The following is a 22,540-nucleotide window of genomic DNA, read 5'->3' as shown; positions in this document are numbered from 1 at the left end:
GAGTGATTTTTTAGTATTTTGTTCAGAATCTTTTTTTTCTAGGTTTTTCTCCTTTAAAATTGGGTGCGTCTTATAGGCCGGAGCGTCTTATAGTCCGAAAAATACGGTAGATTCAGTAGTAGAAATAGTAACCAATTAAAAAATCCCCCTTTTCAGGCAAAATTATAAACCTGCCTCTTACCCCCTTTTACATTCAGAGCCATTTTTTCATTTCACTATGTATATAAAATGCACAATCCAAAAACATTTTATACTATATGAAATTGGAGAATTAAATAATGTCAGCTGCAATTTTTTTTATTTCACGCAATTATAATGCAACTGTTTATCAAATCCAAATTTATAATCAAAAATGTTTGGGTAAAATATAAAATGAGAGGTTCTGCTTGTGGTTGTATGGTATATAGGTGTAAAATATATATACCCCCTAAATTGTGCAGGCCTACACCAAAACATTTTTGACACCCAAAACTGTCCACAGATTAGTCTTTTCAACTCATCAGTTTCAAGGTACCATGAATAATGACCCTGGAAGTATTGCTTTTCCTAATATGCATGGCTCAATTTTTAATGTTCATATATATGCATACCTGACTCATGCATTGTGCGTGTATGTGTATACATGAGTGCTTTATTAGTTTCTTTTATCATCCATAGCATCCAAGCAGTAATATCTCTGAACATGGAAGTGATCATTGCTGCACACTTTGAGTTTATATTACCCAGGGGGATCAACAAAAGTCCGTTTACTATTCTCCAGCCACTCTCATGCTGGCATCCTTGGCCAGGGTTCAGGCACCCAGGATAGACAGGTAAGCAAAATACACATGGCTGGGGGGAGGAGGATAGGCACAGGGGGTGGCATCTTCCAAAACATGTAAATGTGACAAGACTGAAGCCTAGAAAAAATGTACACATAGTCCTAGCACCTCTGAAAGCCACCCACCATTACAGAATATCCATGGTGTGATTTGACTGGAGATATCACAATATAGAGTGTGGGGAGCAAAGAGTTGGCCTTTAAATATGTACCACACATTTTGGATGCTCACCATGTCATTCACACAGGAGTGTGAAGCAACCCCACAACTGTGCACCCATGTTGCTTGTTATTATGCATGTTTTCATTTTTCACAGATTATTTAGTCACACTGCTACATCATCCCCTGGAGTTTTCTTCACTTGGTGGAGTTTGACACTCACATCTTCCCCAATCCAAAATACAGGGTACAGTCTTTCTGAAAAAACACTGTGGAATATATGTAGACATTCCAGATCTCCATTTTTGATGCCATAGAAGGTAACGCTGCCAGCCACACAGTCTAAATGTACACCAATCTTTCTGTACTTTTGTGCAATTAATGCAACTTCTTGGTTACCGTGCCAAACAGATTGGCCCATGCTCCGTAACTCCAGACTCCATGAACAGTTGTTTCTTCCAATATTGTTTTCAGACTCATTAGTACGTTTTAAGGAACCATACGCTACCCCTATCCGCACAAAAAAAATTGATATCTCCACCTCCCAGTAATGGCTTCCATCCAAGAATCCTTCCTTGCACATCACTTGCCAAGTTTTAAATCTCATGGGGGATTCTGGAACATTATTATGTCTTAAGCTTGTCTTGTGTGTAGCTTTACAGTCCTGATGTGATATTTCAATATATCTGTTGGCCGTTTCTGGGTCAAACGTTAGGTTTCTGTAATCTGTAGATGAAAGCAGAAAGGTTAGCTTACTAAAAACATTAACTCCTCATATATGGTTGACTGAGCTTATCTGTAATGAGGTCCTACCTGTATGTTGCAAATTTTGGAATTGCAACCTCTCTTTGTAGTCAATGACAATACACCACAACACAGGCACAACAAGGCACCTACCATGCATACATCTAGCATTTCCATCAACAATAAGATATAGGGAATAATTCCAAATACAAATAAAGTGTCGAATGCAACAATTGCTCCAGTTTAGTCCAAGATTTAATTGTAATTGTACATCACTGGTCCAAGGCTACGTACACAGGTCAGATGATTCTCATCTGATAATCACCTCAGGGCCAATATCGGCCAAAAATCTGGCGTGTGTACAGTGCTCGTCCGACTTTGTTTCTGGATCTGTCCTGGCGGATTTATGAACGACAAAAGATCAAAATACAAGTGAAGGGGAGAGAGCACAGTGGGATGCTGATCTGTCGTTCTCCACCCTCCCCTCTCCATAGAGCTGATTAGCGCTGTATGTAAAATGCTTGTTTATTCATCATGAAAGGTCCTTTCCAACGACAATTATTGAAGGTGTGTCTACGTAGCCTAAATTGTAGAAATGTAGCACTCAGAGCCATATTAGGCACATGGTATTTTATGAATTTACTAGTTACATTACCAAATAAAATAACATATGTGCTTAATATGACCTTATGCTCAGCTTTGGACCAAGTCAGACAATGTACCTTCATAAAGTTTGGTTCTGATGAAGCTCATGGTTGTGGGATTTGTATTTAGCTCGGTTTTCAGTTGATCAGGAAATGAACTTGAGGCTTGTGGTAGACAACATGCACCTGATATTCCAAAGTTGGACAACTTTACCGAGATTCCTGTAAAAGAGAACATTGTGGTATACATCCAACCTAGTGGAATGCTTTACATTTTGATTATTGATAGAATTCACACTCACCTCCAGTTCCTAGTTGGATTTTCTCAGGATGTAATGCATTTGGCAGCTCCTCTTGAAGAAGTCTTGTGACCTCTGGCAGAACCTTAGTGACTGCCTCCATCTGTACTGTTCCACATACTTCAACATCTGGTGCTACAGGAACATCACCAACTGAAGTGAGGAGCAGAAGACCCTGCAACACCAACATGATGACCTCATGTAGATCTACACTCTAAAAGACCAGCATTTACAGTATATCAAAAACAATCACCATTTTTTTTTCTTATAATCGTGTTTTAAAAAAATATTGTTTAAACTTGTTGGCAATTTTGTGCCGCTGATCTCCTCTGGTCACTTCCTGTCTACAAGTTCTATTATGCCTAAGAAGCAAGAAGAAGAATGTGATCTCTTCCTTAAAATAACAGTGCACATCTTGGTATATAAATGTGCCTAGGTATTCCATGGCCTAGATCTGTAGTATGATATCCAAGACATGGTGGCCGCTGACACAAAACAATTAAGAAATGAAACTCTGCCTCTAAAAATATGGCTGCCTCTATATACATACATACATACATACATACACAGTGCTGGAGATCTAAATATTAGGCAGCAAGGAGACCACATATAATACTGGTGACTAATATTTTGCCCTCTGTTTGCTTTTACTTATAACACAGCTTTTCTGATGTTAACTTGAAATACAGAGGAAACTGGTCTGGATTTTTGCATCGTTTGCATATACCATCATCATCCTTGCAGTGTGGTCTGCCACTTGAGCTAAAAAGTGTCCTGCTTCTGTATCTCCAAAAGTTGGAAGATAGTTCTTTGTGACTGTAAGAAAGGTGCCATATTGGTAAAGGGGAAAATAAACAACATATGTTCCTGCTCATAGACATCATCAGTGCCATGAAGAAGTGTTCAGGAAGTGTCTTTGATGATGTAAAACTGCTAGGGTTTCTCCAGAAGTTGGCAGGGGATTCCTTAACCTCCCTAGCAGTTCATTTCTTTCTCGTTTTATATGTCTAAAAGCGGTACATTGTTTTTCATGAAAATTTATTTTACAGTATAATATAATAGTATGAGTATAATAAAGTTAAAAACACAAAATCATGTAAAAACAATAAAGTGAATAAATTAAAAAATCTATATATTTAAAAAAAAAAAATTAAATAAAAAACAAATACACATACTCATACTATTATATATACTGTAAAATAAATGTTTCTGCAAACAATGTACTGCTTTTACACATAAAAATCCAATGTATTGCATTCAATACAGTTATTTTGTATTGAATGCAATACAAATGGATTTTGAATTTCCCACCCCGCCCCGCCTGCAACGTACACGCACTGACGTCACCGGAAACTCCCTGGTGACTCATTGGATGCAGAAGCAGGAAGAAGAAAGAAGACGGATATCGCGGTGCTGGACGCCGGCGGATCAGGTAAGGCTCTATTTACTATTACCTTCCTATAGGTTTACATACCCCGAGTGTGACTCGGGGTTACCACTTGTAGCAACTTTTTTCTACCCCGAGTCACACTCGGGGTTACCTATAGGGAGGTTAAGCTGTGTTATTTGACCTCCCATAAGATGAAGCCTAAATAATTCTGGGGTCAACATCATTTGGCAAAGCCAGTTGAATGAAAGCAAGGATCTTCTTAGCTGTCTGTAAAGGTGACATTCTGACCACTAATGTATGAAGAAAATTCTTTCCATTGGCAAACAGAATTTTTATCCCATTGATTGAATACAGCAGGGGTGTCCTAACACTTGAAAAATATTTTAAGGGTTCATTAGAAGCATAAAGGTTGTGAAAGAATGATGTAAACACCTATTTATTCCTCTGCTCATACCTCAGTCCCTGTGACATTCACTGGTTCCTTCTGTCAAGCTCCATGTCACTATTGTGTCCTACAATGATGAACTGGTTTGAGGGGGAAACCACTAGAAGGATAAGGGGGATCCAATATTCTATGTTCCCTGGAGGAGGATTTCTCTTGGTGCTTGGTGTTTTATTTGTTACATTTAATTTCTAGCCACGTTATTAGGATGAGATTGCTGATTGGGTAGATTGGGTTTTGCCTGCGTAGTAAAGTGAAATGGTGTGGTCCCAATTGAAAGCTCAGTTTTACCTGTAGAAATTCAGCATCGCTAGTCTTGGTATCCAGTAGCTGCTCTGCATCTGAATGATATTTGTTCAGGTCCTGAAGATGTTTCTGCAAATGCTGAAGATGGTCGGAAACTTTGGCCAAGGCTGCTTTCTCTTCACACCTCACAGACTCAACAACCAGTGCCTGACATTTCTCCAAAGTATTCTGCACTTGGTCAAACTTGGTCATCACTCTGGACACCAAGGTATTGTGGAATTCCTAAAACCAGTATGAATCAAAATGAGATGGTGATGTAAATGTGTCAGTTTTTGGTTGGCCAAACAAAAAGAGACACTGTCACCAACTTAAAATGATGCAGGTATAATCAGAAAAGCATAATAAAGCATCAAGTATTTTAAAGATTTCATTGCATCTTTTTCCATTTGAAAAAATGAGTATTCCCTTGCAATGTGTCTTTGAATCTATAGAGTTTCTTCTCCTTACCATCATAGCCCTCTCCTCTTCCGGTAGTATCTAATTACTGTCTGTGCTAGCCAAGCTCCTCTTTCCCATCTCTCACCTCCCTACAAAATCTTTTATGTAGCTGCCGCGGCACAAGGGTCTGTTGGGGATGCTAACATAATGTCCAAGATGCTGGCACCAAGGGACAACCTTAAACAAAATGGGTGCCTGGGGAATCCCATGAGAAGTTCCCAAATGTACAGCATGCATGCAAACTTCTACACTGACATTCGGGGGCCTGGGTAATAGCCCAGGTTGTCCAACCTTAAACTGGCCTTGATGGTACCCAGCAATAGTCTCAAACCATTTGAATGTTTACAGGTAAATGCTATGCATAAAATACATGCCTATATAACTTCATGATTGGGTTGTTGGTAAATAGTTCAACAAAAGGTAAATAGTTCAAAAACAAATACCTAAACCTAGAACCTAAACCCAAACAAAAATTGCAGTTAACCAGTCCTTAGATGTGGTGTCTGCATTAGATTTCCTACTTCATCGAAATTCAGTACACAGACTTTAGAAGATTTGGGATTTCTAGCAGGATCAACCTAAACTGAAAAAAAAAACCAAATGCAACAGCCACATCTAAGGTCTGGCAGGCTGGAATTCATGACATTTTTATTTCTTGGGTCTTGGGCAACCAGGCCAACATCATTCCTCCATTCCATACCTCAATACTCTGACTTTTCTGCTTCCAGTCCTCAATCTGTTTTTCAATGTCCTCTTTCTGCTGCTTATTGGCCTCAACATCGCTTGAGAGCTTCTCCTGTAAAAAAAAATAAATATAAGTCATGTTATGTATATTCATAAAGCCCTTTTGAGATCTGTGCATTAAAGTTACTCAAAACTCATTTTACCTTTATTACTGCATTGTGCGGAAATACATGAAAATTGAGGGCGGTCAGTGGTGCCATGCCCAATCATCCGGTGGGTTAAACCCTGTATTTGTTTTTATCGCTTCTTCTGAGTCCAACACATACATTTCTAATCTCTGCATCCAACCATTATCAAAGGAAAAGTGAACAAAGGTCTAACAAAGAAATTATCCCCTCCTATTGTGTGTTACTTCCCCCACCTTTTAGATTGTAAGCTCTTCAGGGCAGGGTCCTCTCCTCCTCCTGTGTCACTGTCTGCATCTGTCTGTCATTTGCTGCGACTCTTATTTAATGTACAGCGATGCGTAACATGTTGCTATATAAGTCCTGTTTATTAATAATAATAATAATGATTATTATTATTATAATAATAATAATAATTCTGGCAGTGTGAAATGTTTTGTGTACACAGGAAAGAGGTATACGTGGGTCTTGGCAACCACTTGGGTGCCCTGACCAATCTTAATGTACCAGCTTTAAAATATTTCACAGCGGACAGAATTGAATGCTATATTACCACCCCCATTTACAACGTAGTATCACAGTATTTATTATTGGTACCAATGTTGCGTTAATCTATCAATATGCGCCATCTGGACACGTAGCCATTGTAAAAGGTAAAAAAAGAACAATCTTACTGTGCATGTTGGAGATCGGCATCTTTTTCCCTTAATAGAAAAATTGCCCCTTCTGCGCATGGCTGAGATTGGGGCATGCTCAGAAGGAGCACCCAGAGCCTCCTGGGATGCGCAACGTAGGTATCCCGGGAGGTTCTGCGCTCCCATTCAGACTGAAAGAACAGGTGCACCCTTTTTTGTGTTGGGTGTTGCACTTAAAATATAAAAAATAATTAACATTTTTCCTTTACATATAAGGGTAAAGGAAAAGGAGTTTAGGTACGCTTTAAGACATTTCTTTCTTACCCTTTCTTTCTCACTTTGCTCCTCGATATCCTCAATGTTATGGTTCCGGCAGCTTTTCAGCATGCACTTGTAGCATAGACAGCGTTTCTCTGTGCGGCAATAGAAAGTTAATTCTTGATTGTGCTCTGGACAGATGATCTTGGCATCTTTAGGTCCACTATCTTTTGATGCCCCCAGTATTGTCCTGAGGTTCTGTTTTTTGAGAAGGTCCAGCACCCCTTGAATGCTTACGTTTTTTTGGGGTTCTGGCCTCTGCGTGAAGACTAACCTGCAATCAGGACAGCTGAAAGTATCACGTTGGGGATTTTGGGAGTCCCAGTGGCCATGAATACATGTCTGGCAGAAGGTGTGCCCACAAGGAAGACTTAATGGGTTGGTGAATAGATCAAGGCAGATGCTGCAGCATAGACTGTTCTTGAGGGCATCGAAAAACTTCAGAGTTTCTGACATTGTAGGGAGATTGGACAGAGGAAGGAATATTGTGACAGCAGGGTAGTGCAGAGGACACAAATACAGAAACAAAACTGAAAGTTGTTCCTGGAAGAGGGTGGTGCTGGCAGAGATCACGTGGAGCAGTCAGCTGACTATTTAAAGGGAACCAAACTCAGAGCAAGGCATAGGCAGGATTCATATTACAAGGAATCCTAATTCCCTGACTGTAATATTTACAGAGTCACAAAAACAATCATATCAATCAGAAAAGGAGAAAAATATTGGGAAGTAAATTATTACCCTGCCAGAGATTATTCACTTCATTTAGCGAATGCGGTGAAAACTTAATACCCAATCACATGCAAGGAAATGTAAAAAAACATTATTATTATACAGTATCTATATAGCGCCAATATATTATGCAGTGCTGTACATTAAATAGGGGTTGCAAATGACAGACAGATACAGACAGTGACACAGAAGGAGGAGAGGACCCTGCCCAGAAGAGCTTACAATCGATATGATTTTTACTTGCACGTGATTGGATGGCTTAAATCAGCAGAGCATCATGTCATTAACAAAGTGGACAGTCCTTAATTGATTTACTAAATCAAACTCAATATGTCAGATATCTGTGTAGACTCATACAGATTATTAATTGACAGGATGATTCTCACTGGAAATGATCTCTTGTGCTGTACACTCAGTGTAATTCTGATTAATGAACAGGGGAATAGTGAGGACAAGTGAGTAACACCCCACTGTGCTCACCTCCATAGAAATGCTCAGCAGTCTTTTTTATGGGAACAATGTCAGGGGTGCTGTACACATATTAGATCCTGCAGGACTATTATCTGATGTGTGTTTGTAGCTTTAGTGTCCCAGATGTTTGATATATGTCTGCATGTATTGCTCTGATGTTTAATCATGTACAGGAAAAATCCTGTTTTTTTTTTTTTTGTAAAGCTATGCACACTCCTGTTGACTGAGACAACTGGTTGTGATCATTCCAGGTGAAAATCTAGCATGTGTACAGCATTCCCCCATCATTAATCAATCTGTCTTGGTAGATTGATGAGCTTCTGAGTCGGTACAACCACTGTAATTTTCAAAGGAAGGGAGCACAGCTGCTTTCTGTTACTCCTTCCTCCCCTCTCCATGGAACAGAACAGTGATGTGTGTATATCACTTATCCATTTTCCTGTCATTGGAAATGATCACAAAAGACTGTTTCCAGAGATCAAACTCTGATGTTTGGCATCTGTACAGGGGCTATAACATGGGCTGTTCATGTAGCATTGTGTGATCCTATTGTGTGATGATTTCCCCACCTCTTAGATTGTAAGCTCTTCTGGGCATGGTCCTCTCTTTCTCCTGTGTTACTGTCTGTATCTGTTTGTCATTTGCAAAGTGAATTATCACCTGCAAGGAACATTTCACTTCATAATATTTTACTTCACAAAGCTCTGCTGATTATAGTCATCTAATTGTGTATAAACAACAAATCATGTATTTTGTATGTGATTATTAGCAAAGTGGATTCTCCCCATAGTGACAAATGATATAAATCTGCTTTGTATGACAAATACTCGTGTACATTCAATTCTAACCTTGTAAACTAGAGGGCCCTCCAACCACAGAGGGGTAATTGTGTCCCCTCTGTTACATGAAGCTCCTTCCGCATAGTGTAGTAGTTGCATAAAGCAGACCCAAGATACTAAATGTGTTTTCTTGCCATTTTGGCAAATATACATTAAAAATATTATTTATAAAAAACATGATAACTACTTAAAAACTCCTGCTGCCTCCACTGTCTCGAGATATGTTATATGAAAATTTTCTAGATTTCTGGAAATGTTCAATGTCTGTTCCCAATCTGCATGCAGTGCTTCCATCTTCTGGTGTATAGGACACAATACTGATGTAGCAACCAGTAAAAAGGAACAAAAGTGCACAGAAGCAAGCCGGGCAAAAATTGTATTAAACAGAATTTCCAGACAGAGAAGAGCAGACTTTGGCGGCATGGATATTGAGAGCGGTAAGTAGAAATCCATTTCCTGTGCAGGAAGACTTTCTGTAAATGTCTTTTGTAACTAATACTTTTTTAAAAATCATCAGTGCCTTAATGATCCTAAATAATTTTATTATTAGGAATTACACACTATAAAAAAAAAAATGTTTATTGAGTTGCTTAGTAGGAAAAAAATATTTATTCTTTTTGAATACAGGTGTAACTGTGAAAGAGAGACAGACATGGCTGGAGCTAAGCTTTAGGTAGCTACCAACAAGAAATTACTATCTCATGTATAGCTGAGCCTTTCTCTTGTACCTACCGAGGCTTATAAAGAATAGTGACAGGCAAGAAAATGCATTTATGTCTTCCACTGCATTATATACACATTGGGCCTGATTTATTAAAGCTCTGAGGGTGGAGAGTATACACTTTCATCAGTGAAGCTGGGTGATCCAGCAAATCTGGAATGGATCTGGTCTCTGATCCAAATATTTGCTAATAGCAAATTACTTTGAATAAATCCATTCAGGTTTTGTGAATCACCCAGCCTCACTGATGAAAGTGTATCCTCTCCAGCTTTGGAGAGCTTTAATAAATCAGGCCCATTAACTCTAGCTCTTACCTCCTGCAAGTACTACTCTATCCCTAGCTTGATCTCATCATCATGAGGAAACGGAGGTTGGAGTGGGGCTTGCAGGGAGTGCCAGGTAGGGTTATTGGGTGAGGTATAACAAACAAGCACAGACTGGTTTAGTTAGGCCTATAGGAATAGGCTATACAAGCAGTTTTAAAATCTCTTATTACTGATTAGTTAGCAGTCAGACAAATAGACTATAGCTGATCTAACATCCATGGGCACTAAACACATCTGACATACCACTTGATTTTCTCTGAAAGGAATCTGGGATGCCAGTTGCATGTTATTTATCCTTTTGTACACACAGCACAACATTTACTTAACATATATAACGTAGTAAGGTTTTACAGACAGGGAGATAAATTTACTCTGTGATCTGGAATAACACCGGTTGGTGGAGTGCAGTTTGTGGTGTTTGACCATCAAATATATAGCAGTGCACAATTTGAAGCCTGGATCTGATGAATAACATAAGCTTTTTTACAGTTCAATATTTTTGTTTCACGTACAATGTACATTTCATTGTTATTTGAATCCCTTTACAATAATATTTATTGATTTGTACTGCTGTATTTACATTTTACTTAATGTTGCTGTATTTCAGATGTTGAAGTGCAGCTTTCAACACTGTAACTGCTAATTCATAGGCTTTTATCTTGTCAATCATCATCTATTCACACCTAGTCCTGCCCACTGCTTTGGCCTGCAGCAGCAGTAGCCGAAACCCTCCCACTGTGCGCTGCAGTGTCCTGGAGTTGTAGCGAGACACACAAATGAAGTAAGATTGGGGTGACTACAGACAGGTAATAATTTTTTAGACTTGAGCATCACATATTAACTGGACTTGTTTAGACTGGCAAACAGCAGCTTTAGATGTAATTTAATATACATGAATCATAGAAGATACAGCAGGACAGCCATTGTTTTATTGATTATTATGCATGATATTACAAAAAAAAAAAGTTATTCTCAGAGAAACATAAACGTTTTAATAAATCCCGTAGGTGGGTTCATCAGAGTCCCGGTATCTGTCCAAATATCTAAGGGGCTGACCGTGAGGAAATTTCTTCTGTGGTGGATGATAGATTGGTGGGAACTGGTGTTCAAAGATGGGTTCTTTCATATCTAAAAGGAGGAGAAAAGAAAATTATAAGGCGCGATACACTTCATTGTAAAGTTCAGTGAAATTGAGAATGAAAATGCCTCACTAGGTTCTGTTAGTTGTATATCATAAACGTTTATTACCACTGCATCACAGAAGCATTCCTGTACAGGAGACCAACAACTGTTCTAACAACACACAAAGCACAAATAAATTTGGTCGAAAAGTGTTTTGGCCACAGATAAGGATAAGAAATAGGAAAGAGATAAGGAACCCATCTGACACTAAAGCTACGTACACACGTCAGATTTTTATCGCCCGATAATCGGCATCGGCCAATTATCGGGCGAAAATCTGCCGTGTGTACAGTCGGTGTCATCCATCGTCCGGACGACTGACCTGCCGGATCCACGGACGATGGACGACAGCCGATCCTAATGAAAGGGAAGGGGAGAGCGCGCAGCAGGGTGCCGCTCCGTCGCTCTCCCCCTCCCCTCTCCATAGAGCATGAACGGTGCTGTATGTACAGCACCGTTCATGCATCGTGCTATCCCTTGTCGTTGGAAAGGATCGTGAAAGATCCTTTCCAACAACAAAAATTGGAAGTGTGTACGCAGCTTAACTCAATGAATGATTGGGGTGAGCACCTCTAAATTACTTACTAATACTTTATTTCTCCCTTTGAACACTCTATACTTCCTAGTAATTCAGGTTTTGATTTATGTGCCCTAGCCGGATAGAGCAGGGAGGTTAGAAACGCATTTCTTAAGTTGTTTGGTTCTTTGGGCCGTGTTGTCATTTCCCGTTACTCAAAATCTTACACGGAAACAAGGGAAAGTGAAATCTTTCCAAAGGGAGGAAACTATAGGCAGTCATCCCTGAACAGGTGATGCTGCTGTTCTAATTTCCTGTATCTTTAGCTCCAGGTTGCCATGCTATGTGTTTGCTGGACATGCAGGTGATCATAGGAAAGAGAATGCACACCTGCATATACAATATATTTTTGCTGTGACCATGTTATTGTTATTGAACAAGAATAATAGCAAAGTGACTGTGGATATCATTTGAAAGTTGTAATCTAAGAAGACAATAATCATAGATTTATGGCATTGAAACAATGGCTGTCCTACGCTATATAGAAATCTGTTCTTTAATTGTCAAATCCTTTTGTACAGTGAAAATAATTTTCTCATTTTGGAAAAAGCAGTATCCTCATTTTGGTGTGTTAGATTTGAGAACCTAAAGACTCAGGACTTAAATCCAAAGGCGCAGATTATGATCAGAGAAAGAACACGTGTACTATTACTGGCTAATACTGATATTATTCTACGACTTGCTATTCCTGGTTCCTTCTTTTCCCTCCCAACAACATGCCATTATCATTACATACTTTACTTTGGACCCAGTGACATCATCAGTAGATTTTTGTTCTTCTCTACGGAATGGAATGTATGTCTGGTGAAACCATAGTAATACATTTCAGTACCGGAGAGGAGCCTGTACAATTGTTCAAGACGGAGTGTCAAGCTGGAATTCAGCTTTATTGATGTTACTAGAAGGAAGAATGATCATCATGGCCATCTGATGCTTTATACACTCTACTTACTTAGTAATTGATGGAACACTTGGGTGACACTATCTTCCCACTTGCACTGGAAGAAAGCCAGACCTCCAGGAGTTATCTTATCTTCATACTTCCTATAAAAATCCAATGTCCTAAAAGTCCTCATCTTCAGACTGTGACTAGGAAAAGAATTCAGAATTAGACTTCTAACAAGCTTGACATACAGAGATTAACTTCAAGCAAACACTTGTACATTGATCTGATTAATGTTAAACGTGACACATTACCATATACTGTAACTACATTACCATATACTGTAACTACAGGTTTCCACCATTAGCTTACAGGGGTCTCACTTTACGACTTTGTGACTCTTAGGGATGTTGCATTGTACAGGACCGGGATTACCCAACTGTAGTTGAAAAGTTACATGCATGTTATGTAACGTCCCACAGGGATGTGAATCATTTTCTCTTTCCTCTGTCACTCTTTCTCTATTACCTTTCTTTTATCTATTATTTTTTGTTGTTGGAGAAAAATGAATGTATTGTAATAGATCTTTTCTTTTACTGTTTAGCCTTGAAGGATTATTGCAACCTTTCTACCCTGGTGAAATCATCAAATTACATTACAGGTTCTAGGTAACCACTGCTTATTATAATCGTATACCTACAGTTTATGGTGCATTACAATGATCAATTTCTTACACAATATTTAAAACAATGACCCTTAAATTCCACAAATACTAAGAGAAAACTCACCTCTCACCTCTTTACTCTTAATACACAGCAGCTGCAAGAATAAGACCCTAAAATAAGGGAAAAAGGGCAAGTGTTTCCTTCTCCAGGGCCCAGAAGCACTGATCAATAACATAAATAGTTACCATGGATTTGGTCGCATCTCCTCTGTATAATCAATGCGTTCCTCTTGCTTAAACAAGATGAATACATGTCTATGGTAGCCAGTGCCGTTAGCAGGGAATGGAGGGAAATAGTGACATATCTCATCTCCAAAAAGGACCTGGTTCCCAGGAATGTTTCCCCTGAAAGAAATAGTCATATGTTAACAAATAAGATAAGAACCAAAAGCACAGAATAAGAGGATCATCTTACTCTATATGGCAGGGGTACTTACACCAGCCAGTGCACATATTCTGAGCCTGTATCCCTTAGGTGGCCATCTAAAAACAGAAGACAGATTTATTTTGTATATTGTATATTTGCATATCTGATGAATACCACCCACAACAGGCTTTTACTGAACTAAATTTAACCCTTTAGGAACTCCATGAAAAAAATGAAAACAGGAATTAGATTAGTTTGCTAACTGATCATGGTATTCTCCTTAAATCAGTTCCACTTGGTAGGAAACGCTGGATTCACTTAGAAAACAACAAAATAGAAACTAGCTAATAATAAAAAGTCCTGGGTAGCACAGGGAGGTGGGTATGCAGTACCTCTTTTTCATTTAGATAAAACAGGCTCTATGGAACCTATATGTGTTAAAAGGGGGTACAACAACAACAACTACACAGTTTTCACTCAACCAGAACAGGCTAAAGTGGATGAGACAGACACAGGTGACACTGGAGATTTTCATTATTGGTGTCACCCATCAAAAAGTCTTGGAAATAGACAGACAAACAATCAGACCTGGATTTGTAAGCAGAAGTGTCCACAAAGTGCCTTCCTGTGCATCAAATGTCACCTCTGGAGCCACTGCAGCCTGAAGCAACAAATAAAGTGTATCAGTACAAGTATTAGAGAAGCCACCAGAACTAGAAACAAATAGTGCCACTAACTTCTGAAGGAGCCACCACATTTCCATAATGGACGGGCATAGCTGTGTCATTTCCTGTATTGTAAAGGACGCGAAGAGCGGTTCTAGGAACAAATGTGCCTTCTCCAAAGAGATCTTTGTATACTCCATAATGCTCGGCCACTCTCTGGATATGATATGGACCACATGTTTGTTCCCATTCTGCTCTTACTTCATCTAGTGGTATCTTCACTATGATGGAACAAATATGATGGAATCACGTTAGTGCGGTTTGGTATAACAAATCTACATAGATAAGAGCATAAACTGTGCTAAGCTGATAACATACATGTATGAAGACGTGCAGCTTTTTCTAGCTCTGGGTTTTTGTGGTTGTCTCTCTGTATCTTCTTCCGAGCCTTCTTTATTTCTGTTGAGGAGGGTGGAAAATATGGGAGCCCAATGTCCACCTTCTCAGACTCTGCATCTAGTGAAAAACACAAACAAGTACAATCAATGGTAATACAGTATAAAACTGATCTGCTTTAATTAGCTAACTGATTGGGGTGTCATATTGCAGCTTATACCCCCCAAGATAATCACAGGTTAATTTGCCATTGCAGCTTTCATCGGCTATTAAATAGAAAGTTTTGTGTGTCTGCAATCAGTACATCATACACAATTATTACCGCAGTGTTTATCTAATAATTGTAAGCCTTTGATAAACAATGTTACTGCACATCTTTTTACATTTTTTATTCTTTGTCCACATCTTTGTTATTGAGTGGTCAATAGAGGAAGAACTTGGTGGCTCAGGTTAACTACTTAACGTCTCTCTGCCACAGGGGAGTGCGTTATTGAGTTATACGTTTGCACAGTGAGAAACAGTGAAGCACAATCATGGAGTAACATTACAAAGGAAAGAAAACTTGCATATGTAATTGGAAAATATGGCTGCCCCTATGCACATTAATTTTTGCATATGATACATACAGAAATGTAATAATAAAAACATTAACATTTGCATGATATGTAGACAGAACTAGTGAAATCTAGAGGAATAATAATTTTGAAATTTTTATTAATACTGGATGCAGCATTAAGCACTTCTGCAGTTTGACAGTGAATGAGAATCTGGTTTGGTACATTACCGGTTTTGTACTGCAGTAGCTGCCTGTATGTCCTCCACCAGACCGGTTTCTTGCTTTCTGCCTCAGCAACTCGCCTATATCTGGTAAAGCTACGGTATTTCTTGAGGGATTCCAAATCTTTACCTTCAAACTGTTCATTGGGAAGAGGCCCCAGCGAAGCAGCTCGGCGGCAAAGAGCAGCTGTGAATACAAAGGAAGTTCATATAAAGAATGAATGCAGATAATACAAATTTTAAATGCTGAGCTGAGCAAACCTGTAACTCCCTTCATACCGCCCCAGCTATGGCTTCAACTGGGCTCCCAATAAGTTTTATGCTCACCATTATCCATATGGTTAATATTCATATACTTCAATGTATTCATAGGGCTCCTAAATGACAGCTTGATGATCTCTCTTTTGTATAAGTGTGAGAAATAGTGCCCCATTCCTGGTGTCAGGGGGCAGAATGGTGCTCCAACATTGGTGTCAGTGGGTGGAAGAATACCCCATTATTAGTATCAATCAGACGAATAGTGCAACATCATTAGTGTCAGTGGGTAGATTAATACCCCAGTGTTGATGTCTGAGAGTGGACAAGAGTCCCAGCATTGGTGTCAGTGGGTGGAAGAGTGGAACAGAACCCCAGTGTTGCCATCAGTCGGTGGAATAAGGCTCCATTGTTGCTGTCAGTGGGGCAGCATGGTGCCCGGGTGTTACCGTCAGGGGAGCCGAAGGGAGCCATAACAAGGAGGCTGAAGAGCCGCATGTGGCTCCGGAGCCGCAGGTTGCAGACCCCTGCCCTATACTAATATTTTTCCTGCTGGCATGTAGTTGGAGAGAATTCACTGCACTTCCTGTATAACAGTCCTGACAGGAAGTCATGAAAACTCTGAAAAGTTAAGACCATTCCCCCCACTTCAGAAGCAGAGTAGATTTCCACAATGTATATATCTCGTGTACTAGAGTGATGATATGTCAGGGCCCGTCCCCCATGTTAAAAAATCCAAAACATTACTATACCGTTGGTTTATTGGCTTTGGCAGCCCCTTCATTTTAATAGCTTACCGAATTCACAAAAGGTGCAAAAAAAATCCTGCATGCTGATATTTTAAAACTAAAATGCACAGAAATACCTTGGCAAGGTGCATTTAGGATGCCATTATGAAAGAACCATGATGTGTGCATTGCTGTACATTGTGTTAAATAACAACAGGTTCTTCATTGTGAAAGGGACAGATGATGTCTGCAATTTAATAAACTTACCTGTCTTCTCCCCATCGCAGCCACCTTGATCTTCACCCGGTCCTCTACAAGTATTCAGTCTTAGGTAATCTTGATTGGCCAGGCTGGGGAGATTCCAGGATAGGCGGCATCATGGGCTATGTACACACGTGCAATATTTGTCATTGGAAAGGATCTCTCACAATCCTTTCCAAGGACAAACGACTGCACGATGCATGAATGAGTGCTGTACATACAGCACCGTTCTGCTCTATGCAGAGGGGAGGGGGACAACGACAGAGCGGCACCCCGCTGCACTCTCTCCCCCTTCACGTTCATTACGGTAGGTTTGTTCGTTGTCCGTGGATCCGCCAGAACAGTCGTTCGGATAATTGCGCTGCACACGCCAGATTTTCGGGCGATATCAGCCCTAAGCCTGAGACGAGAACCATTGCACGGGTGTGCCCAGTCATACACTGAGTTGTACATTTGAGGTTTAGTGTACTTTAGATAAAAGATAGCAAACAGTTAAGAGTGCTTTATTGCAGAGAGGTCATCAAATTTCCCTTCTGCAACACTTTAACACCTGGATTCCTAGGTGGATACAACTCATAAGGCTACTATCCAGGAATACTCTGCTTCATAGAGATCTCTCATTGTGGACCGGTTTGTATGGCCAGGTTACAGAGGGGATGATTGGTCAAGGATCAAAACAAATCATTGGGTGGGGACTCTGTCCTGTTAGCAAGGGAGTAGGTTTAGAGCTGTGTCAAAGAGCCCAATCATCTCTCCCGACAATGTAGTCACCAGTGTTTACTATCTGACATAAGGGTAAAGCTGGGGAAAACACCACTAGATGTTTCATTAAATCAGCTTTATATGCGAATAGTATGTAGATTGTAAAGACCTGAAGATAGGGCAATCCAGCTTTGCAGATACAGATTAAGTTTGATCACGTTCAGTGCTATTTGCATAGAAAAGTTGCTTTTAATCCCATTAAGTATCTCTACTGTTCATTGTTCTGGTGTGTGAATTCTACCTCATATCTACCTTACTACACTTTGTATTTTTATTACTAAGCAAGATTTATATAGCGTCAACATATTACGCAGGGCTGTACATTAAATAGGGTTTGCAAATGACAGACAGATACAAAAAGAGGAGAGGACCCAATACACTTCTGGCACACTTCTAAACCTGAAGGTCACATCCTTCTTCGGGTGGCAGTTATTAGGCTTGTAAATGTGTTGCTTCACCTCCTGCGTTCATCTTTTGGATGTCGCAGATTGCGACTTTTAAAAAGCTGCATTCGCATGTCCCCTCCTGGCATTACAATGCCTGGGACTTGCCTATTGGTCACTCATTTTAATGTGGTATTATGGACTAATACCGGTTCTCCTATTAACATTAACTAGTCAGATAATACCTCTACATTTCACATATCTTGCAATATTCAAGTGGAACACAAAACTTTAAGTTCAATACCAGTTAATGGTGAGCTACCTCCTTTTTGGCAGGCATGGAATTCTGTGTAGTGTTGGTATTTTCCCATATGATTGTAAACTTCAGCTTGAGCATATTTCAGAAAAGACAATACTTGTATATCATTTGAGAAATAATAAAGACTACATTAGCATAATAACATTTTTTTTATTGTGCAGGTATAAAAAAAATACAAAATTAAATATATTGAAATTTTTATTTTTTTTTTTTAAATAGGAACTAAACAGACACATTGCTTGGATTTAGACTGGCTGAGAGTAGGAACTGTTTGATTTCTTCAGTGCTTCAAGGAAAAGTTGCTCATCTTCAAGGAAGTCTCGGTCCTAAATGAAAATGGTAAAGGTAACCAATCAATTAGCAGTAAAATGATCTACCTGCCAGTAAATATGCTGTGAAGTCTTTACGTAGAGGATACTGCAGACACACAGTAAATAGTTAATTGTTTTGTTTTAAAGTAGTCACTATTTTAAATAGGAATCAGGGTTTTCATTGGGAAAAGGACAAAATATACAAATGAAATACTGCATGCTGTCTTGCATGGTATTTGCTAAACAGAATGCCTTGGAATTCAGGGATCCTAAAGTGCTGTAAAAGACTAAAAATCACAATGGAAGGCACTTTCTATTTGATGTCACAGTTTGCTTTTAGCAGCTACTTTAGAGCAGACATTACTAATATTGGCTAGGTCACTGTAGTAGAAAAGCCTAGATACACAGCTTTTACACCGCTGATCACCCCTTTTAGGGTTTACATAGTCCCTTAGAAAGCTTACTAATATCTCTGCACATTATTACAGGACACATAAGTGGTGTGGAGGTTAGCAAATAAAGGCTGTGGGTGACAGGCTGTAGGTTACTCTCAAGGGGTGACTACTCTTTACCAAAAAACTAAGAAGCCCAACATATTTTTAAATTATTATTAGTGCCTTATTTCCTAAAAGTAACACTACCTAGATTATTCATTGGAAATAAGTAGTGGAAGTGATAACTGTTACACATTTACCAGCCTTAATTACATTAAAAATGGCGGTTCATACCCGCTGTGCAGAAAGCTTCAGAAGAGCAAGTTTGGCATAGATATCGGATGTTTGTTCAGTGTTTTCCTGATGAATTCCTGGAATAGCATGTTTTCTGGGTAGTGCAAATGTTACACCTGAAACACAGATCATAGTTTTAACAATGATGAGAGAAGATTATTGCAGCAATGAGATACAGAAGTCTACAGTCATAGAGGATTAGACATCCAAGATTAGATGTTTTCTCAAATGCCTTTCATTACTGCCATAAAGGCAAATGGGTCTTTATTCTGTTGCATCATGGACAAGGCAACAAACATCGCTGCAAGTAGTAGGAACACATCAGGGATCATTGTTCCATCTGGCTCTGATAACAGCAGTGGTAAAATATTTCCTTCAATGCTCTCTGGCAGAAGAGTCAGTGCCCAACCTGAATTACATCAGCAGTCCCCAGCACCAACTTCTTCAAGATAGGATTCAAGATGGGTGCCCAGCCTGAGTGGCCTACTCAGGGCACATGAGTTTTCCCCCCAGCCCCTTTTAGCTGGGCACACCACCTGATACTTTTCAGTAACCACCCAGCTGTTTTTGGGTGGTTACTGAGGAGTTGGGTCACAATACAGGGGATGCCACCTGCCTACAATTTCTTGCCACCCAGCTTAAAAACATTTCTGGGTTGTGCACTGTATATATGTGTGTGATATAAAACTAGAAACAAAATCTAGAAAGCGCTTAAGCGGAGCTCACCCAAAATATATGTTCTAGAGGGTTTCTGTCACAGTAAGACCAAAATCTGAGGCACATCTATACAAAGTACACAGAGGCAAATCTTAACAGGAGATAAAAGATGTTCATTTTCCTAGGAAGGATACTGGTAGTAGGAGGGATTATGCCAGGGCTAGCATCAGTTTATTTGTTTGCTTTTGTCAATCCAACTGTAGGCAGCAGTAAAACCTAAGATTACTTTTTGTGTCCCTCAATAGACAAGAAACTAAACCTTCCCTACACCTGACGCCCAGTGAGCTTGCCTAGGTAAAGGTGATACACTGGGCCTTCTTCTAGGAATCCTTGTGTTCCCAAGAAAAGACCCAGAGATATCATTATTGTCTACAGGGAGCCGACAGAAAGCAGGGTGTATGGTGAGTAATTGTTACTTTTTATTTAGTTTTTTTGTTAACTGTGCTTTTTTCCTAGTCACTTTTTTTTACAAAATGCAGCTCCAGCATCCCCTTATATATGTTGGCACTGCAGAAATATCTGCAGAAGTAAAAAAATGGGAATAAGCAAATGTACACAATGGGAGTATCGCCCTTCTTAGTTCAATCAAAACTTGCCTGCCCCAGAGATATAAATACACAAATTAGAGAATACAAAAAGACTGGGTTTGTGCTGGCAAAATTCAAATTTATATTTGACATTTGATAAGTAAAAACAGTATAAACATAGTTCAATCTATGTACAAATAATAGATCAGGCTATCCCATGGAATCCAACATGGGGAGATGCCTGTTTGTACTAGACAATAGCCGCCTAATTGGATGATAAGGAGGTAAAGGTGGTAACCCTCTCAATACCTTTTTACCATTGTACCTCAGGTTTACGATTTTATGTTTCTTGATCTTTTACTTTGCATTAATACCGACAATAGCATCTCCACAACTCTCTTCAGAAAGGCCACGGTCCGTAATACAATTCTACATGCTTCCCGCAGTCATCTTCAACCTTTGGAAAACAGTATCCCTTATAGCCAGTACCTGAGAATGCGCAGAAACTGCTCCACAGACTTAGAGTTCAAGAAAGAAGCGAAGGCACTCCAACAAAGACTACTTGAAAGAGGATATTCTAAAAGACTTCTAAAAAGATTGTTTCATTGAGCATACAACAAATCAAGAGAGGTACTGTTTTCCCTTATCAAATGACATGTTCAATATTATGCCAAATATAAATTTGACTTTTGCCAGCACAAACCCAGTCTTTTTGTATTCTCTAAAAAAAATGAGAAACCTTTTCTAAGACAACATTCTTATTGAAAAAAACAGACTTACATTTAACATGCAGAGTCAGGTAAATATTTCCAGTACAGCATCAACACACACATCTGAAGAAACATTAGTGAAGCCATACTTTAAACAAATACGTACATGCGTTTTAACTTCATGTTGTGGGCATAATGGTCTGGGATGGGAGGTTGTGATATATTGTCATGGTACATTGACTGATTTTGTACAATGCTTCAGACAACTCAGAAGAAGTAGTTATACAATCTTTGTCATTGGTACAGACAAGCCTACCATGATGGTGCATATCGGTCACTGGTGCCTGTTGAGCCTCCATTTGCATAGTAGGCAGCCCCTGGCGTAGCTGGTTTAACTGTCTTCTCTGGTGGGCAATATTCTTGCGTTCCTAAGAAATGTAAAAAAAAAAAAGGTTACACATACAATGTTTTCATGACATATTTTTTTTTCAAATAAAGCAATAAAGCTCCGACTTTCAAAACATTTGCTCACCTCCATCAAATGTTCCTCCGCCTGTCTCAACCTCTCCAGTTGTTGCTGAATGACCCTCAGACGGTCTTGGTGTCCAGATTCTATTTTCTTTGCCTCAACCAAGGCCTTTTCCCCTTCTTCATGACGTTGTAAGGCCAGCTTCAAAAAGAGACAAGGGATACATATGTCTTACATATTTCTAGCACAAGGTGGCAGAATGACACTAGTTTCAATGCAATACAAACTCATAATTTGGCAGCACTTATAACAATATTATCTCACCTACAATTGGAGCTCCAACACTAAAACTAGTTTAAGTGTATACAAAATTAGAAAAAATAATATAAAGGTCCACAAAGTGATAATTCTAGCCACAAAACAACAAAATAGTGCCTTTCTTCCTTTATCTTTATTTGTATGTGCAAAAAAAATAAACTGTATGTGCAACTTTCACCACTGATACCATAGTCTGCATTGATAAATACAATATTTTTCAGTATGATGTTTAAACCTGTCAGGGGAGGTATTTATCATAACTTCCTTTTTAGTTGCAATGACAACATTATCAAAACACACACAGAAATTTAGTAAAGTAGGGTTAAAGAT

The 22,540-nt window shown here is 39.2% G+C and overlaps 3 protein-coding genes across 5 annotated transcripts in view; all 3 read right to left on the bottom strand.

The window, feature by feature from the left end:
• Positions 1 to 281: 281 nt before the first annotated feature.
• TRIM65 (tripartite motif containing 65) lies at positions 282 to 7,609 on the bottom strand. Of its 2 annotated transcripts, XM_072403860.1 has the most exons (6): positions 7,072 to 7,609; positions 5,944 to 6,039; positions 4,791 to 5,027; positions 2,671 to 2,842; positions 2,447 to 2,590; positions 282 to 1,706 (listed from the first exon to the last, which is right to left on the bottom strand). In XM_072403860.1, exons 1-6 carry the CDS (start codon positions 7,519 to 7,521, stop codon positions 1,147 to 1,149), a joined length of 1,659 nt encoding a protein of 552 aa, XP_072259961.1. In that variant the 5' UTR covers positions 7,522 to 7,609; the 3' UTR covers positions 282 to 1,146. The 2 variants fall into 2 exon arrangements, with proteins under 2 accessions (XP_072259961.1, XP_072259962.1); XM_072403861.1 differs by lacking the exon at positions 2,447 to 2,590.
• A 3,449-nt stretch (positions 7,610 to 11,058) lies between these two features.
• Positions 11,059 to 18,245, bottom strand: MRPL38 (mitochondrial ribosomal protein L38). The gene is made up of 10 exons (XM_072403221.1): positions 18,187 to 18,245; positions 16,973 to 17,055; positions 15,730 to 15,909; positions 14,928 to 15,065; positions 14,622 to 14,830; positions 14,473 to 14,545; positions 13,955 to 14,000; positions 13,704 to 13,862; positions 12,863 to 12,999; positions 11,059 to 11,279 (listed from the first exon to the last, which is right to left on the bottom strand). Exons 1-10 carry the CDS (start codon positions 18,243 to 18,245, stop codon positions 11,143 to 11,145), a joined length of 1,221 nt encoding a protein of 406 aa, XP_072259322.1. The 3' UTR covers positions 11,059 to 11,142.
• A 321-nt stretch (positions 18,246 to 18,566) lies between these two features.
• Positions 18,567 to 22,540, bottom strand: part of FBF1 (Fas binding factor 1) — a 30,434-nt gene continuing 26,460 nt past the window's right edge. For both annotated transcript variants that reach the window (XM_072403858.1, XM_072403859.1), the window contains 4 exons: positions 21,956 to 22,093; positions 21,740 to 21,851; positions 19,470 to 19,585; positions 18,567 to 18,756 (listed from right to left, as the gene is read on the bottom strand). In XM_072403858.1, coding sequence (XP_072259959.1) covers positions 18,676 to 18,756; positions 19,470 to 19,585; positions 21,740 to 21,851; positions 21,956 to 22,093 — 447 coding nt within the window. In that variant the 3' untranslated portion in view covers positions 18,567 to 18,675. The remainder of the gene's footprint in view (positions 18,757 to 19,469; positions 19,586 to 21,739; positions 21,852 to 21,955; positions 22,094 to 22,540) is intronic.

Source organism: Pyxicephalus adspersus, chromosome 3 (assembly GCF_032062135.1).
Source record: "Pyxicephalus adspersus chromosome 3, UCB_Pads_2.0, whole genome shotgun sequence".
NCBI lineage: Eukaryota > Metazoa > Chordata > Amphibia > Anura > Pyxicephalidae > Pyxicephalus > Pyxicephalus adspersus.
Note: the sequence above shows the minus strand (reverse complement) of the source record. Positions and strands in the feature narration are given on the sequence as shown.